Source organism: Vigna umbellata, chromosome 2, assembly GCF_029865625.1.
Source record: "Vigna umbellata cultivar VRB3 chromosome 2, Vumbellata_1.0, whole genome shotgun sequence".
Lineage (NCBI taxonomy): Eukaryota > Viridiplantae > Streptophyta > Magnoliopsida > Fabales > Fabaceae > Vigna > Vigna umbellata.
Window position 1 is genome coordinate 40,651,196 of NC_142166.1, and position 12,611 is coordinate 40,663,806.

Sequence of the window (12,611 nt, forward strand, 5' to 3'; positions counted from 1 at the left end):
TCGTCTTCATTTATTTCAAAATAAATAATTTTTCAAATTTATGGTACAAATTTTGACAAAACTCAATGATAAAATAAACTAATCTTAAATGGAAATAGCTATTTATAAGAACATTGTCTGAAAAAAAGATAAAAAAATATATTTTTTTTCTCAAAAAACTAAAACAAACATGTACTGCCGAACGTGTTAAAAGTTAGTAGAAAGAAAGAAAGAAAGTTATTTACGAATTACTTTTTAAGGAGTGCCATATGTGTGTAAACAAAGTTTGAGAATATGGAAAGAAAAGAGAAAATATGAAACAAGATGGTTGATTCGGTTAAAAGAGATAAAAACAAAAGATAAGTGCATGAAAGTTATTACAGAAAATCATTACAAGAATGACATTACTCTTCTTTTCTTCCCAACAAATTATGTTGTGCACACGACGCAAATTCGCTTTCACATGTAAAGTATGCAGTGTAAAGATAAAATAAAAGTAAACAATTAGTTTTGTCACTGAAAAATGCATTCACAAAACTGTACATAAAAATATTGTTCACCATTTATAAAGAATTTTATTAACTCAGATAGAAAAAGAAAATATTACATAAATAAAAAAAACATGTAATATATATGTATATGTATGTATATATTGACACACTAATCACATCATGCACGGCCCCCGCCTACTAGTTTATGTTAGTACTGCTGCGAAGGAACGTGTAAAGTGGAATTATAAAGCTGCTTTTTGGATTATAAATATAATTAAATATATTCAGCAGTTGAGTATAAATATTATGATGGCCTTCATTTCTTTCGCAGTGAGTTTCAGATAAACAAAATCAAGCAGAAGCAGTTTCACTTGATCCCGCAGACGTAGCTCGGGATCAAGAACTAGAAAGAGAGAGTTATCAAGAAGAAAAAGATGGGTGAGTGGTTGAGAAATGCAAGGCCCTATCTGCTGTTATTGGCTGTTCAATTTGGTTCTGCTGGGATGTTCATATTTGCCATGGATGCTATAAAGAAGGGTATGAGCCATTACGTCTTCATTGTCTACCGTAACGCCATAGCCTCTATAACTCTCGCTCCCTTCGCCTTTGTTCTTGAAAGGTATCTTCCACTTACCTTCCATGCATGCATATACATCATTTGACACTTTCGCATTTAATGTTTTCTGAATAATATACTAAGCATATTTAGCTCTTCTAAAACAAATATTTTTGCAGGAAAGTTAGGCCCAAGATGACTTTCAGAGTATTTTCAGAGATTATGGCACTGGCTTTCTTCGAGTATGATTCTCTTACACCTATTCAACTTTCACTTTCTTATTATTGTTTACTTAATTAAATTATACGATGCTACTTGCAGAATAATACTGGATCAGTGTTTCGCTCTGTTGGGCATGAAATTCACGTCTGCTTCTTTCTTATCTGCTGTCATGAACTCTGCTCCCTCTATTACTTTTGTCATGGCAGTCATTCTAGGGTAAGTATTCCATCAAGTAAGAATAATAATAATAATAATAATAATAATAATACAAGTTATTTTCACTTTTACAACATTTTTTTTATCAAACTTTCTTTCTATTTTTGTCTACCTTCCACTCACATATACCCTAGAAATAAGATGCACATGTAGCTAGCAACTTTTTATTTATCTATTATAAATATTCCATTTATATTTAATATTTCCTCTTATTTTCCTTCCTGTCACATCATTTAATTTGTTATACACATTCCTTCGTCTTCAAACTCTGTCTTTCTCTGCGAGAAGATGCCAAATACAGGTCTATAATGCAACATTATCAAAACAATTGTATTTACCTGCAAGCTTATCTAATAAATAAAAGAAAGCCTCTGAATAATTGTCCATAGGGTATTGGTTAGTAATGGATCAAAATGCTTCTATAGAAAGGTTTAGGTAAAGTCCCACCAACGCTAGTATTGTCTTTGGTAGTATAAATTTCAAGAAAACACCGAATATATTAATTCATTGTTTTTAAAGTCCGAGAATCAAAGAAAGATTTATAAAACTAAATATAAAGCTATTAAATTTATTTATTTTAAAAATATCTAATTAAAATATATTATTATAAATAATATGAGGATTCAATTTTTTCATAGTATAATTTTCATACACGCTCTTCTCTGATTTATAAGTACCACTTTCTATCATCTTTGAAGCTTGATATGACGTAACCTTGTAATGGAGTGATGTCCTTTTCCAATACTTTTTATGTACCATTTTTCTTAAAGAGAAAAAAATTAAAAACATAAACTTGAACGGTAAGCTATAGTTATAATTAATTCCATTTCCTTGAATCTTAATATCCTTCTTATGAATTTCGCTAGAAAGAAATTAAGAGTATGTTTGTACGTCATTTTCTAAGTTTCCCAGCACCCACTTTAGCAGTAGAAAACGCATAACGAGTCCTCTTCTAATTTCAACTTACCACTTCCATGTCTACAGCTTACAAAACACTGTATTACAAAATCAAGCGAGACACGGAACTTTTATGTTTTAAACTGATTAACTAAGTGATGATCTTATTATTATTTTGTTTTTTTTATCAAAGCTTCATAACACATTTGTTATGTAATATCAATTCTTATTGTATGAATCAGGTGCCTTGATATAAGAGAGAAAAAATAACATAAGTGTATTTAGGTATACTTTATGCAAAGGATAAAAGATGTAAACCAATATTTATGAAATGTGGAAAAGGTACAAAATTATAATGACCAGAAAAACACGGAAAGTTTCAGCCACAACATATAATTTTAGGTGGAGTGTTTCAGCCACAATATAGATATGCTTAATGCACCTTTCCTCTTGATTCAATCTAGCATTCAAAACAAAAGCACTAGTGCGAAAAACGTATAGACACGTAATAACGACAAAAGCACAAATCTTCTTTTTTGTTTTATGGGTTGGAAGAGAATCATAGTTATAAACATTTAATTTTTTTTTTTTAATGAGCAGAATGGAGCACATGAAAATTAAGGAGGTAGCATGTCAAGCGAAAGTGATTGGCACCGTAGTAACATTTGGAGGAACCTTGCTTATGGCACTGTACAAAGGCCCCGTCCTCAGTTTCATGAGATCTTCGACCAGCCATGCTAGCCAAACTGAGAACGTGACCAACCCCACTGGCAACCATTGGGTAATAGGAACAGTGTTCCTCCTCATTGGTTGTGCAGGCTTTTCTGCATTTTACATATTACAGGTATATAACGCACCTTCTTATAGTAATTAAGTTTCACATATAATAATAAGATGAAATATCTGTGCATATCTTTGGAGAAATTAATGATTGGTGGTTTGGTGATATGTAGGCCATAACATTGAGAAAATACCCAGCAGAGATGTCGTTGGCCACTTGGGTTTGCTTTGTAGGAGCACTTCAAAGCTCTATTGTTGCAATCTTCGCAGAACGCCACCACCCTCATGCTTGGTCCCTTGGTTGGGACACACGACTCTTTGCCCCTGCTTACGCGGTCAGTGCTTTTGGATTGGATTCATAGTACAGTAATAAGTACCTAACACAACTGTTTGGTCTGAAAATGACACCATAATTTACGACACCATCCTAGTTGCAGTTGTATTGCACCCATGCTCCCTTTTTCTAACCTTATTGTTTTCTTAATCAGTGTTCTTAACCTACTACTGATTCATTACAGGGAATAGTTACATCAGGAGTTCAGTATTATATACAAGGCATGGTGATAAAATCCATGGGTCCAGTTATTGTGACTGCTTTCAATCCTCTGCGTATGATCATTGTTACGGGCTTGGCCTGCATCATCCTATCTGAGCAACTCTACCTTGGAAGGTACTACAAATTAAGTAGCAAATGGTTCAATTCACATCTTCATCGTCCAGATTTTTTTCTTCTCTTTACTAACCCTATTAATTTCCCTTATTTGTGTGCTTGATATATCAGTATAATTGGAGCAATAGTTGTTGTGCTGGGGCTTTATCTAGTAGTGTGGGGAAAAGCTAAAGAACGCAGAGGTCTGACGCCACCATCTCCTACAGAGGGTAACTTTCCCGAAGATCAACGACAGCTACCGGTCACAGCTCCAAGGAATGATAACGATGACAATAAGGCTTAAGTAGTGCATGGCCATAATATAAAAAAGTGACGTGGAAGGCACAATATAATGAGATGAGAAAGTCAGAAAAAATTAAGTAGGTCCCGGCTATGTCTAATGAGACATTGGTGTAGCATTTCCGTACAACTGGTTTAATGTCAATGTCATGCAATTTACTCATATATACCATGAAATTGGTGGGACAGGTGTCATGACCATGCATGAAATTCATCATCATCATCATATATATATATATATATATATATATATATATATATATATATATATATAATTAATTAATTAGTGGCCCTTTTAGCTTCATCATTGTTCTATAGTTGTATAACTTATTTTCTCTATTATGGACTAATTTGGATTGCCACTTTTAAGTATTACATTTCAGGGCTATAAAAGAAATTAACACCATATAAACTAAAGGTTGCAGATTCTAATGCAAGTTTAATCTCCAGCTTCTACTAATATATCCGGCATCATGGTTAATTGAACAAAATAACATACTTTTACGAGGAATTAAACTAGTGCTGATTTCATATATATTATTCGAATTTGGTTATTTTTGTTCAAAATTAATCACTTCTCTATCCCGAACATTTTATTGCAGGTAAAATGAAATGTTTATGATAAGTATTCCGAAGTCAAATTTGTGAGAGTCATAGAAAGTTTACTATTTTTATAATGCTGTAAAAATCTATATAATAAATAGGAGGTAAACGAGTAACCAATCATTGTAAATTCAACTATGACCGTTTTTAAAAAATATTAATAAGTTTAGTTTATTATGATAATTTTTGTCATAATAAGTTCAACTTATCATTATAGGTATTAGGAGACCTATCATACAAAATAAATCTACTATAACAAGTATTTGGAGATCTGTCATAATAAATGGGCTTACTATAACAAGTATAACTGGATTAGTACGTTTAAATTTTATTTTTCATAGTAAGTTTAGTTTAGTTTTACCTTATTCTTGTTTATTCAATTTATTTGCAAATTTCAAACAATTTATATACTACAGAAAACGTGCTAATTATCTACGACCTTAAACCGACGGCCTCAATGCCTTCGATAATGCTTGGTCGACATAAATTACCGCCAGTCTCAAGGCCTTCGGTAATGTCCATGATGGTTTAAGTCACGAGAATTGGGTATTCGTTCGTACCTTTTCCCAAATTTTCCAATTTCCCTCTCCTTTGTTCTCTTCTCTGAAGCTTCCCCCTTCCCTTCTGATAATGCTAAATTTTACCATTATTTAAGCATCATTTTAGTAGCAAAATCAACTCCTTTCTAACTTATAACTTGTTTATTCCTCTTCTTTTGTCTTGTTTTCTAAATAATTGTGTTTTTGGCTACTTTGATGTACTTTCATCAATAATCCCTTATTTTGCAGCTAAAAATGAGCTTGGAAGAGTCTCCAAGAATGTATAGAGATGAACCAACCACAAGGCACACAGAAACGCTCGTCGCACATGCAGAACTCAGATAGAAGTGGACGCTCGTCCTGGAAATAGAGAGGACGCTCGACCACAGAAGTGGACGCTCGTCCAGCGCAGGCTAGAGAGAACGAACACTCGTCCAGAGTGGAAGCACGAGCGGACGCTCGTCTAGAAGGCAGAAGAGAGGACGCTCGTCCAGCGAGCAGAAGTGGACGCTCGTCCTGGAAACAGAGAGGACGCTCGACCACAGAAGTGGACGCTCGTCCAGCGCAGGCCAGAGAGAACGGACGCTCGTCCAGAAGGCAGAAGAGAGGACGCTCGTCCAGCCAGGCAGAAGTGGACGCTCGTCCAGCCAGGCAGAAGAGGACGCTCGTCTTGAGAGATGCGCAGTGGACGCTCGTCCAGCGAAGAAACGAGAGGACGCTCGCCCAGCAGAAGCGGACGCTCGTCCGCTTTCAGTTCCAGAGTGGCTTGCGCCCGGGTGTGACTTTCCAGAGAGTCTCGCGCCCGAGCGCGATTTTTACTGATGTTGCAGACAGCTTATTTGACCCAGAAACGCGAAGGGGTTTGGGTCTTTGGTTCTTTGGAGGTGCAATTTCACGGCTGGAGCTCATGGAGGGCGTGAGGAGCTTGTGGGAACATCTCCTCCTCTTCCTTTGGGTCTCCTTCTTCTTCCATCTTCCATGTTTGTAAGCTTTAGGGTTCTCCATGGAAATGGAGAACCAGATTCATCTTGTTAGGGATTGATGTAGCCTTTGAATTCTTGTGTAATTGTTGAATGATTTGAATATATATATGCCTTTTCTATCAATTGCTAGTATTCTTGTTTCCGATCTTAAAGCTTGCATGTAATGGGGACGTTCATGACTTGATTTTGGGGTTTTATGGATTATGGGGACGTAAGATGAAACCTTGAACTGAAATAGGAGTCCTTGTGGGTCATTGATTCTAGGGATGGAAGATGATTCACATGTTGTCTTAGATCCTAGTTCTTAATGCGGGTTTTGCTTGTTAGATTGTCCAAGGGATTGGAGTTTGATAAGGAAAACCTAGGCTCTTTCACCTAAGGGATTAGGGCTAGAGTGTTTTAGTGGATTGACTTTAGTAAATTGATAGAGAGGAGATGAAATTGGTTATACACAAGAGTGCATTGGTGAAAACTAACCTTAGCAATGTCATTTCACACCATTTCTAGTCTTTCCATTTCCAAGTGCCTTCAATACCAAAGTCCAACCTTGTAATTATGTATGAATTTACATTTCTGCACTTGTTTTGTAAATTGATGTTGTGTTCTTGAGTCTACATGAGTTGTTAATCGCACCATTCTCTAGTATTACGAGTTTCTTGGGAAAACGATACCCGGTCTTACCGGTTTATTACTTGAACGATTCGGTACACTTGCCGAATTCGAGCCCAACAAGTTTTTGGACTAACACCTTCCCTATTCTGTTGGTGCCCTCCATTGTGCCCTCCAATATTGAGCGATTATGGGACAAGTGAGGCTTGGTTGGTTGACGCTGGTTTGGGGATTCTTTGGCTGGGATTGAAGACGGCGGTTTGGGGGTTCTACGCCTAGGTTCGTTGAGGCCGGTTTGGTGGTTCTGCGGTTTGGTTGGTTGACGCCGATTTGGGGGTTTTGCGGCTGGGTTCGTTGCGCAGGTTTTCGGGTTCGTAGGAGATGTCCGGAATGCGGGCAACGAGAGTCTCACTGTCTAGTGAAGGCTGGTAGATCTAGAGCGAATAGCATTGCAATGGTGATGGACGCGTTACGGCTGCTTTCGTGGTGGCTCTGCCGGTCTGCGAAGGGGATAAGATCACGATTAGGTGACTCTCGCGAGGGGTGTGCTTTCTGTGTGTTTCGTGTTTCTGCTCTTGCGAAATTGGTGGCGCGGGGAAGATGGCGGCTCTGGAGCGACGGCGGCGAGGGAGATTTAGGGTGGAGGGGAGGCACGATGGTGATCCAAGATGCATCGGCAACGTCTGAAGCTTGACAGTATCAACGACGGGTTCATCGGATGGAGGTTGATGAAAGGTACAGTTGTTGTTGATCTTCGATTTGGATGGTAGGATGAAAAGGGATTTGGAAATTAGGGATGTGTTCTTGGGTTGAATGCACTAAATTTGATGGATTATTGGGTTCGCTATGGAGCCTTGATGCTTTATTCTGTTTGTTTTGTGCAGATGGATGATCTTGATATCAGATGGGGCTTGTTTGATGGAGCTGTGAAACCTTGGAAGACTGGGTTCGGATCACTCTTGGTGCTGAAAAGATTTTACCACAAGCTGGGTTGGCTGGGTAGGAGGGGACTTAGTGGATGCTGCAAAAAGGGCCATGGTATCTTATGATTACTAATTGTTGCCAGCAACCTTTTTCTACTTGTTTACGGCAGTAGCAATTTGTACTTGAACCTTGGGTATTGACTTGTCTATGTTTTCTGATATTAATGTCCAGAATGTTTTTATACTTGCTTTAATCCCTTCCTATTTTCATACTTGCTTTGTTCTTGAAGCTTTGAGATAAATAGGAAGTCTGGTGCAATGCGGGTTGAGACCTTTCACCACGCAGAAAAAGACAAAGTGGAACATTATATTCTTGAACTTCTTGTATGGCTTCATCGCTTGGTTATCAAAAGTAAGGCAGGAAGTGATACTGGCAAAGTAAGGTCTGCCACCAAGTACCCTGTTGGCATTGCTTTGCAAAAGATAAATGAACAGTCTACAAATCCAGTATTATCATTATTGAAACTGGATGAGCAAAACATGTTGCAGGATGTAAATACGAAGAAACCTGTTAGACGAATCAGTGAAAGCTTGGATTTTGGCAGTGTGAGTATTAGATTCAGGGAGAACTACACATTAACCAAGAGTAGAAGTCATTCATCAAGTAAAAGCAAGGAGATATGTTTCAATAGGATTTTGTCTAAGCTTCCAGTAATTGATTTTGATATTGACAATAGGATTTTGATATATTATGGTGTAGCCTGGATGCACTGCCCATCCTTTTTCACATTTGTCTTTTTCTTCTTTTGGTTTGGCTATCTAATGTAGAAAATTTTATTTACTAAGTTTCATCATCTCAGTTTTTATATTTATTTTATTTATTTTAATTAATTGCGATATATATATATATATATATATATATATATAATATATATATATATATATATATATATATATATATATATATATATATATATATATATATATATATATATATATATATATATATAATATGGGTTTGTTAACCCGCGTACACCTATTTTTCAGTTGGTACATTTTATCAATGTGTACCGGGTTTTAGTAGATAAAAATACCCTTATATATCATGGATTCTAAGTTTCAAGGTTAAGGGTATTTTAATAATTTTCATTCTCAAAACTAAAAAAAAAAAAAAGAAACCCCCCAAACCCTTACTCACCTCTCTCATTCCTATCAACCCTATCTCTTTCATCTCTCTCACTCCAACCTTTTCTCTGTCATCCCTACCGTAGCCCCAATTGAAAAATAAGAAACACTTACCGTTAAACAATTTGCCTTTGTAAAGAGTTAAGGTTCATTCAAGTCTCNAACGCTTTGGCTAAGGAAAGATTTGGTACTTAAGTTGTCCATTGTGACACACCTCTCTTTCCTGGAAGTCTACTCGACAAGTTTTTAACTTAAATCCTATTGAACAGATTATGTACTGTTAATTTATTTTGTGATATATTCAGTTTGTATGATTTCTAAAATGATTGAATTTTATTGCATTTGAATTATGCATCTGAACATGGTTGTGAACTATAATGATGTATGTGAGTATGAATTGGACATCTCAGGGAGAGATGACTATGTAATGTTGTGGTTGTTGAGTATAACTGTAGTGAACCTAGGATCGGTCTGTCTATCCCTACACTCAAAGCATTGTTCATGCTCACATAGAGAAGAACAGTGTCAGTGGTGAGAGTAGAGGGAGGTCCTCGTCTATAGCCTTTGATGGCAGAGATAGGCAGGTTGGGGATTTACCTTGCTAGTGTTGGAGAAAGACCAACAGACTATGCGAGTGCAAAGACGACTGTTGGTTCGACAGTTATACAAATCCGGATGAGTCATATGTGTGGATTTACCTTGCATAGTGTTGGGAAGTGCCAGCAGAACTATGCGAGTGTAAAGATGTGTGAGTCGTGGTTCAATGAGCATGCTATAATTGTTCTTTTATATAAATCTATGTATGACACCATGAGTTAACTGTGATATTGATATAACATGTTTTTTTTTTATATATCTAGCTCACCCTTGCATTGTTTGTGTTGTGTGCTGTTTGGGTATGTTTCTCTGGCGATGATCATCCACTTGGATGGGAGCAGACGTTGTTGAGGAAATCCCTTTGGAGTAAGAGCTGGAGGATACTAAGGTTGCAGAGTAGTCTTCTTAGGAGTTTCCCATCTGAACACATGTAGTGTTCGAATCTATAAACTGTTGAAGTTTAAATTTCAGTTCCTTTTATTTCTGGATGACTGTAATTTCACATTTAATTACACGTCATGATCCGACTGTTCTCTTTATTGGAATGTTGACGTCTTTATTATGTAATAATTGTTATTATATAATAGGGATGTTACATTATATGGTAAACATTTGTTCATTTATAATTCTTTTTAATCTTTTTATTTGTTTTTTCTATAATGTAGAATATTATTTTAATAAATTTTTAAATAATTGTTTTTATTTTCTAACTCATTTTTATATAATAATTTTTATATAACAATTTAATGTCACTGTAATAAAATTCCAAAGATTAAATATATATATATATATATATATATATATATATATTATATATATATATATATATATTTGAATTTTATTAGTTTAATATTTTTTATGAGTGATTTCATTTAAGTAGCATATTATAATCTTTATTAATTTATATAAAAATAATCATTAATTATAACTTTGTGAAAAGAAGTCGACACATTTAAATGTTTTTAAACTTGAATGTTTGTTTTTATTTTATAACTCTTTAAACGTATTTTTTAACTTTATTTACTTTATTTCGTTATGAATATTTTTGTTGTATTAAATTTTATGTACGTGTAATTGTGTAATATTTTATATAATTTTTTCATTTTTATTTAAATTTTAATTTAAAAGTTATATAATTGTTATTTATTTCTAAAAATTTAAAAATGAATATGTTAGGTTGATATTGACTATTTAATAAATATTATATTTTTTTGTAATTTTTAGAAAATAATTAATTGATATAAAAAGAGTAGAAAAAATGGTGTGAATATAATAATAAGTGTACTCATTATTTAATTAAAATAGAAATGAGATAAAATTAAATATGAAAATCTTGATAAATATGAATTTTTACTTTGAATATAAAATAGGATAATGAAACTCATTTTCATCTCGTTCCATTACCATATTTAAAAAGGTCGAGTTCGAACAAAATATACATACATATAAATGAAGTTTCAAACTTCCAATATTTCATACCCTCTCTCCTAAAAAAATTGATATCCTCCAGCAAGTTGTCTCGTGTGAGGCCTTGGAAAATTAACCGTAAGCCATCTGTCTAATCCAATTAAATACACTGCTGAGTCACCTGGCTGCTCTCATTAATGCACCGCGACACACATTCAGTCTCATTAAAAACGCACTCACACACTCTGACGCACGCCTGTCAAATGTCACTTTGGAACCTTCTGTGTAGTGGAAAACAGGTGTCCGCATGAGAGTGCACGTCCATTTGACCTTGGGAAGAAAACTAATTTTTCTGAAAACATTTCTCCCACTCTCTGCATGCATCTTCTTCTCCACCAAGACTCTGACCTTTCTTCTTCTCCAACTTCTCTCTAGAACCTCTCATCTTCTCTCTACTGTAATTCACCATTCTCTACTCCGATCCCATTTCAGAGACTGTAGAAGAGATTCCAGCGTCCTAAGCTTTCCAGTAAACCGAACAAGTTCACGTTTGAAACTGGTAAGTTCTTCTTCTTCGTCGAACGTTTTTCTGTCTCATGCAAAGCCAAATTCTGGTAGCATGAAGGGTTAAGTTCTTAGTAGTTCTTGGTTTTATGGTTAGATCTGTTTGGAAGAATTAAGTGATCCTGTGAGGGTAGAAAACTGTTAGCGGACGAACCAAACACCTTGAGTTAGGACGTTCACTTCTGATCCAGGTAAGGGAAGCTTATTGATTTAATTTATACTTGGATGTTTGTATGTAAGCATGATATTAAATGAATGTAGGAAACGTATGTTGGTTGAGCATGCCTGAACGATCACTGTTATGCATGAGATGAATATGATATATGTTGGTTGAACTGCATGATGATTTTGATACGTATGGTTTGAACGTTGGATGATTTTTGTATAGTTGATTGGTTAATAGGATGAATTCTATAAAGTATGTGAAATTACTGGAGTATATGAAAGTATAAGATTTTGAATCGTATGAGAAATGTGAGTTGATATAGTTGAAATAAATCTGGATATAATGATTTTCTCTATGATAAGTTACGCTCGTCATCGTACGGTCTTATACCGTTCGGTCTCCCTGAAATTTGACTTAGAATGGAATTCTTTCATTCGGAAAGAATCCTGAATCTTGAACGAGCGTCCCCATTCGAATTACTATGTTTGAGCGTTCGGCTCAACATAAAGATGTCGCCTACCTTAAATTAAATAATATTAAAATGAGTAACGGTTGGTCTTATACCAAGCGTTCGTCTTAAGTAGTGTTCGGTCTTACACTGAGCGTTCGTCCTCTTTAGTACTCGGTCTTATACCAAGCGTTTGTTCTAATTGATTATCGGTCTTATAACTAGCGTTCGTCCTAAGAAGTGCTCGGTCTTATACCGAAAGCTCGTCCTTACTGTTGATTTTCTAAATGAGTGTAAATAGCGTTCGTCCAAATTATTAGTAAAAGTATATTGTAGCGTTCGGTCATTGACTGGCAGTCTATTCCTTTAAACCGATTGTTCTCAGTGTAATTAAATAATTGTCTTGTTGTATCTTCATCCATTTGGATTGGGCAAGAATCTTTGTACCTAAATTATTCTGAACATTCATTTTTTATCTCTAAGAGTCGGTTCGTTAA

General features: G+C 35.3%; 1 protein-coding gene across 1 annotated transcript; it reads left to right on the top strand.

Annotated features, from left to right (window-relative positions):
* The first annotated feature begins 803 nt into the window (after window positions 1-803).
* LOC148203999 (WAT1-related protein At4g08290-like) lies at window positions 804-4,310 on the top strand. Its single transcript, XM_088106819.1, has 7 exons — window positions 804-1,089; window positions 1,206-1,268; window positions 1,348-1,464; window positions 2,962-3,205; window positions 3,315-3,476; window positions 3,660-3,811; window positions 3,923-4,310. Exons 1-7 carry the CDS (start codon window positions 905-907, stop codon window positions 4,092-4,094), a joined length of 1,095 nt encoding a protein of 364 aa, XP_087962945.1. The 5' UTR covers window positions 804-904; the 3' UTR covers window positions 4,095-4,310.
* The last annotated feature ends 8,301 nt before the right edge of the window (window positions 4,311-12,611 follow it).

Coding starts and splice junctions, on each gene's coding strand:
- LOC148203999 (XM_088106819.1), top strand. CDS start 905: ATGGGTGAGTGGTTGAGAAATGCAAGGCCCTATCTGCTGTTATTGGCT. Junction 3,206..3,314: donor CTGCATTTTACATATTACAG/GTATATAACGCA, acceptor GGTGATATGTAG/GCCATAACATTGAGAAAATA. Junction 3,812..3,922: donor GAGCAACTCTACCTTGGAAG/GTACTACAAATT, acceptor TTGATATATCAG/TATAATTGGAGCAATAGTTG.